Raw genomic sequence first — 5,483 nt, forward strand, 5'->3', positions numbered from 1 at the left:
GGGAGGGCCCGGGGTGGGTGAAGCCAATTGTGTGTGTTATGGAAAACAGAGGTGTCCTGGAGAAGAAGGAGGCACAGTGGGGGGAGTATTGTGTGGTGGTATTAGGGGAAGACAAGTGTATTGGGGAAGAGGAGGGTAAAGTGGGAGCACCTAGTGTAGAAGACGGAAAGAGGGGAGCGGGGGAGCACAGTGGGGGGTGGAGGGGACACAATGGGCTGTGCGTTGTGTGGTCAGCGTGGATGCTATGGTGATCAAGGCACGTGTGGACGTGTGTGAGAGGAGGCGGACACTGTGTGGCCAGAGGGAGTGGAGGAAGAATGTTGGGGGGATGGCGTTGGTGGGGGCAGTGCGTGGATCCAGAGTGATGGAGGCCCCAGCGGTTTGTGCGGTGGCTGGGCAAGGCTGGGGGCACTCAACCTGGGTGTCGGGTCTGGGTCCACGGCCCCCCCGCCCCAGCCCCAAGTTCGGCTAGGCCGCTGTCGCTTGGCGGCCCAGGCTGGGCCTGCCCCGAACCCCTTCCTTACCTGCTGCTGCTGCTGCTGCCGTCCGCGCGGGTAGGGCTTGGTCGGGCCCTGGTGGCAGCGCCGCGTCCGGATCTTGCCGCCGCCGCCCCCTCCTCCAGCTCCCGAGGCCATGGCGGAGCCTCGGCCTCTTCCCGCTCTGGGGCGGGGAAGGGAGGGAGGGAGGGCGGGGAGGGGCGGGAGAGGCGGCGGCGGCGGCGGCGGCCTCAGCGGCCCCCCCACCCCCCGGCCCCGGCCCAAGAGCCCGCCCGGCCCGCTCGCCGGGGCACGGGCACCAGAGGGAGCGCAAGGCTCGGCCGGCGAGGGGGAAGAGAGAGGGCGCGCGCGGGAGGAGGAGGGAGGAAGAGAAGGGAGGGGGGAAGGAGGAGGAAGAGAAGGGGGAAAGGAGAAGGAGGAGGAGAAGGGGCGGCGGCGCCCGCTCCGGGCCCCGCAGCCCACCCGCCTCTGTGCGTGTCACGGTCTCTATGGAGATCTCCGGGGGGAAGCCGGCGCGCGCGCGGGCGCCCGAGTCTCGCGCAGCTCCCGGCGCCGCTAGGGCCTAACGCGACCGCCGGGCGGTGATCCTTCCGCTCTTTCCGCCGTCTCAGCTGCTGTTGCCTGCGCCTCCCGCCCGCCCCTCCCCCCCGCGCCTGGCGCCCGCCCCGCCGCAGCCGCCGCCGCCGTCGTCGTAGTTTTCTCAGCCGCCGTCGTCGCTGCCGCCGCTGCCGCTTTTGCTCCTATTGCTGCTGCAGCGACCGCCACCGTCGCGAGCCAAGGTGGCGTCACTCTCCCGCGTCGAGTACGGCGCATCATCGATCAGCGCCCAAACCCGAGGGGCGGGGTGAGTGAGAGGAGAAGGGAGAGAAGGTTGAACAAGCCCGCGCACGGCGCAGGACTGACGGGAAATAGAGTTCGGCCGAGGAACGCCGAGTTTGGAAGTGGGGGAGGGAAGGAGGCAGGGCTTATTGGGACAAAATAAGGCGCCACCTTCCAGTGTGTTCGCCATGTGGCTCCGATTCAGCAGAAGCGCGCACGTGCTTTAACTTAGAGCAGGGTCCCCCCTCCCACACTCTTCCTTTTACTCTCTTTGCCCCCTAGGGAACAAAGGCTTGGACTTCCCCGATATGTTGCCCCCTGGGGCCTCCCCACTTCTGGGCGTGTGGCTTAAGGGCGGTGGAAGGAAACAGCCCCTGGCTTTGCCGTCCAAAGTCGGCCTCTGATACCCATTTGTCTGGTAACCTTCCCTCTTTTGCCCTCATTTTTGAAATGAAGGGGATGGATGAGACCAGAGGTGGTTTGTTGTTGGGGGGTTTTCTTGGGGGGGGGGACGTCAGAGGTGTTTTGGATTCCTTCCATACTCCAGCAGGCCTAGGAATCCTTCAGAATAATGTTTTTAAACGCATAAAATAAAAAGCATCGGATTGTAAAGTGATGAGTGAGGGATGGCTCCCTCTAGGTTCAGCAGGAACTCTGATCTTATCTAAGACCAGAAAACCTGCAATAGCGTCTGGAAAGAATTCAAGGTCTCAGCCTTAATTGGAGTGAGAGTTGTAGAAGTTTATTGTTATGCTTCTATAAGAAGCGGGCAAGAGTCCTTTAGGGGACCCCCAAGTGAGAGGGGTACATGCTTTTGCTTTTAAAGGGTAGGGCTGCCATTGTCAGGGCTGACCAGATGGAGGGAAGGGACCTCAGTGCATAGAAAAAGGTTAGAGCTGACCAAGAGGAACTTGTGACTAGTGCATAGATAGTTTAGATGAGATTTGGGCCAGACAGGAGGAGAAATGAAGAGATTAAGTAAGAACAAAAGAATTGCAACTTGTGGCCTAGGCGAGTTCGGGTAGGAGGAAGGGGCAGAGTTTGAGGCTGGGAAAGGGATTTTACAGATTACAATTTTACAATACAAATTGCAGTTACAATTGTACAAACTGGTTTTACAAATTGATTTAGACCCCAGGTACTCCATCATAAAGGACACGAATATTGAAATAGTTATCAATTTTTTTTAAGTTTTCAACCTCCAGGTTAAATACCCTTATACTAACTAAATGGCCTCTTCTAGCTTGATAGCTAATGATCTTCATCAAGATCACTTTTGCGGTTTACTTTTGCCCTTCACTAAAAGTTGACAACTTATTTATTGCACTATATAGGTCGGCAGTCAGACTGGTAATTACTGGAGTTCAACTTAAGTCTCTAAAGCGTTTTTCAGTGATTCACTATGTAACCAACTTTTACATTTACATTTTACTTTTACAGGATGCCTGGTTTAACATTCATCTACAGTACCAGGCAAGCCGAAGTAGGATCTGCATCAATACCATAGGAGGAATTGTTTTTCAGTGTCACCCGTGAAACTGCCACTGGAAAGCTAGACAAAATTGAAAAGTGAATAGTTTTTCCTCGGTGCTCTCCTACGCCTTAATCTTCTACTGTCTGAAGTATATGTACCCAGCGTCCTTAGGCAGTTAAAAGATTTTCTGATATCCCCACAACGGTTTATTCTACCACCCCCTGTCCCCTTTATTGCAAGTTTAATAAACTTCTCTATCACACAACTAAATTCCTACTCTCAACATCTTAAATGTTAGGCAGTCTTATTAAGTAATTAATTTTGTAAAACAAACTTATTTAACTTTTGAGATGTGAGGAGAAATGCAATTTTTGAAGTAGCAAATATTTTTATCATTTTTTCTGGAAGAATGGGAAAGTAACTTGGCTCAAGTTATAAAAAGATTTTTTTTTAAGTAGAGCAATGCAGAAATTTTTAGGAAAAGGAAGGAATGTTGTGATTTGAAAATCAGAGAAGTTGCTTCCGGAATCATTGAATTTCATTCATTAATACCATTTCTTGAAGTTATGCAAAAAAAAAAAAATACTAGGGAGAGGTAATATCTTCAAGCCCTTGTTTTTTCTGTGTCAGTATTAGTAAAGACAAAGGCAAAGAAAGGTAAAATTTCAGGGATGGGGAGGAAAACAACTTACTGTTTTGAAAATAATTTTCTATGAAATAGTACCTGCAACATTATGATTCAAATAGGGTTTTGTGAGCTAATCTGGTACTGACTTCTTAGCACTGAACAGCTGATTTACAAAATTTTGAAACACAATCTGTTTGCAAGTTGGGGACTCCCTGCAGTGAGAATTTGTGTTGTGAAAAATTATCCTGAATGACAAATACTGTTTTCTAGCTTTCTATGTAAAATAATCTTCATTTTGGAGATGAAATCCATTTAATTTATAACTAAAGGGAAATCCATTTATTTAACTCTGAGTGTAATGCAGAATAATTAATGATTTGCAGGCAGGTGTTCTATTTCTATTTAGTATCAAAATCACATGACAGTGAAACAAATGGAATTGTAAGTGTGTTACTTAAATAGTATCCAGTTACATTGTCAGCTAAATAGTGTTTTGTGGATTGGTCTGGGAATCTGACCACTGTTTGTAACATTGTTTCTTTGAGAAAATGTTAGGAGTTCCAACTCAGAACTTCAGACCTTGGGAAATTATCCCCACCTCCTAGTGGGAAAAGATTTAAGTATTTAGATATTGGGAAGATTCAGCCCCAAAATATCTTGCATAGGATCCCTTAGTATAGTGCAAGCTAAGATGGGGTATGAGCTACTACTCATGTAGTAGCAGAAAGGGATCTTCCAATGAGGCTGCCATGTATAAGGGATGTGATATTGGCAGGTTTTTCTTTTCTTTTTTTATAATGTCAGGAACCATCTCTAACCTGTTACAGGAGTCAGCAAATTTTGTTCTATAAAAGGCTGCATAGTAAATATTTTGGGTTTTGTGGGCCAATAGGTAAAATTGATGATATTTTGTAGGTACTTAATATAATGAGAGAAGACTAATTTCCACAGATTCTTTTGATGAAATTCAGAATGTAATAGCCAATAAACACTTATTAAGTCCCTATTGTGTGCTAGGCACAGTGCTAACTACCGTGTTTCCCCGATAATAAGACACTGTCTTATTAATTTTTTTGGAAAGAAAAACACCAGAGGGCTTATTTTCAGGGGAGGGCTTATGTTGTCCTGCCTCAGCTCTCCTCCAAGGCACTGCTCTCAATGGCGCCAGCAAGCAAATCACTGGGGAAGAACAGGATGACGCGCTCACTGCTGCAGCTCTGATTGGATGCAGCTTGGAGCGGGGTGTGCATTTCAGGGGGGGGGGGGACGGTGCATACAGAGGGTACCATAATGTAGCGTGTAGCACAGGGGATCACCTTCACTACAGTAGCAATCTCAATAGGGCTTATTTTTGGGGGAGGGCTTATTTTCGAGGAATCTTACACAGTAACGGGAGGGCTTATTTTCGGGATAGGTCTTATTATTGGGGAAACACGGTAGGAATATAAGAAGTGGCAAGAGAGTCCCTGCCCACAGGGAGCTCATCAACTAATGGAGATGATAACAAATACAAGCAAACTATATACTGGATGATCTACAGAGGGAAGGAACAAGAATTAAGAGGAAAGATGGGATTTTAGATGGGAATTAAAGAAAATCAGGGAAACCAGGAGGTAGAAATGAGGAGGGAGAACATTCTAGGTTTGGAGGAGAGTGAAAATGCCAAGAGCCAAGAGATGAAGTGTCTTGTTTGTGGAACAGCAAGGAGGCCAAGTGTCACTGGATAGAAGGGGATGTATAGGGGAACAAGGTTTAAGAAGACTGGAAAGGTAGGAGGGACCTATGTTCTGAAGGACTTTGAATGCCAAACTAAGCATTTTGTATTTGATCCTAGAAGTGATAGGAAGCTATTGAAGATTATTGATGGGGGGTGGGGAGGGGAGGAGGAGTGATATGGATGGACCTGTGCTTTAGGAAAATCACTTTGGTGGTTAAAGAATGAATTGGAATGTGAAAAGACTTGAGGCAGGCAGACCCACCAAAGAGCTATTGCAAGAGTCCAGGCATGGAGTGATGAGGGCCTTCACTAGAATGGTGACAGTGTCAAAGGAGAGAAGGGAGCTTC

General features: G+C 48.4%; 1 protein-coding gene across 1 annotated transcript in view; it reads right to left on the reverse strand.

Annotated features, from left to right (window-relative positions):
* Window positions 1-685, reverse strand: part of NUP153 (nucleoporin 153) — an 86,544-nt gene extending 85,859 nt beyond the window's left edge. The window contains exon 1 of the mRNA XM_069092469.1: window positions 525-685. Within this exon, the coding sequence (XP_068948570.1) occupies window positions 525-635 (111 nt within the window). The 5' untranslated portion in view covers window positions 636-685. The remainder of the gene's footprint in view (window positions 1-524) is intronic.
* Window positions 686-5,483: the final 4,798 nt, after the last annotated feature.

This window comes from Petaurus breviceps, unplaced genomic scaffold (assembly GCF_028583685.1).
Source record: "Petaurus breviceps papuanus isolate PSGF00001 unplaced genomic scaffold, PetGlider_PUasm1.0 190, whole genome shotgun sequence".
Lineage (NCBI taxonomy): Eukaryota > Metazoa > Chordata > Mammalia > Diprotodontia > Petauridae > Petaurus > Petaurus breviceps.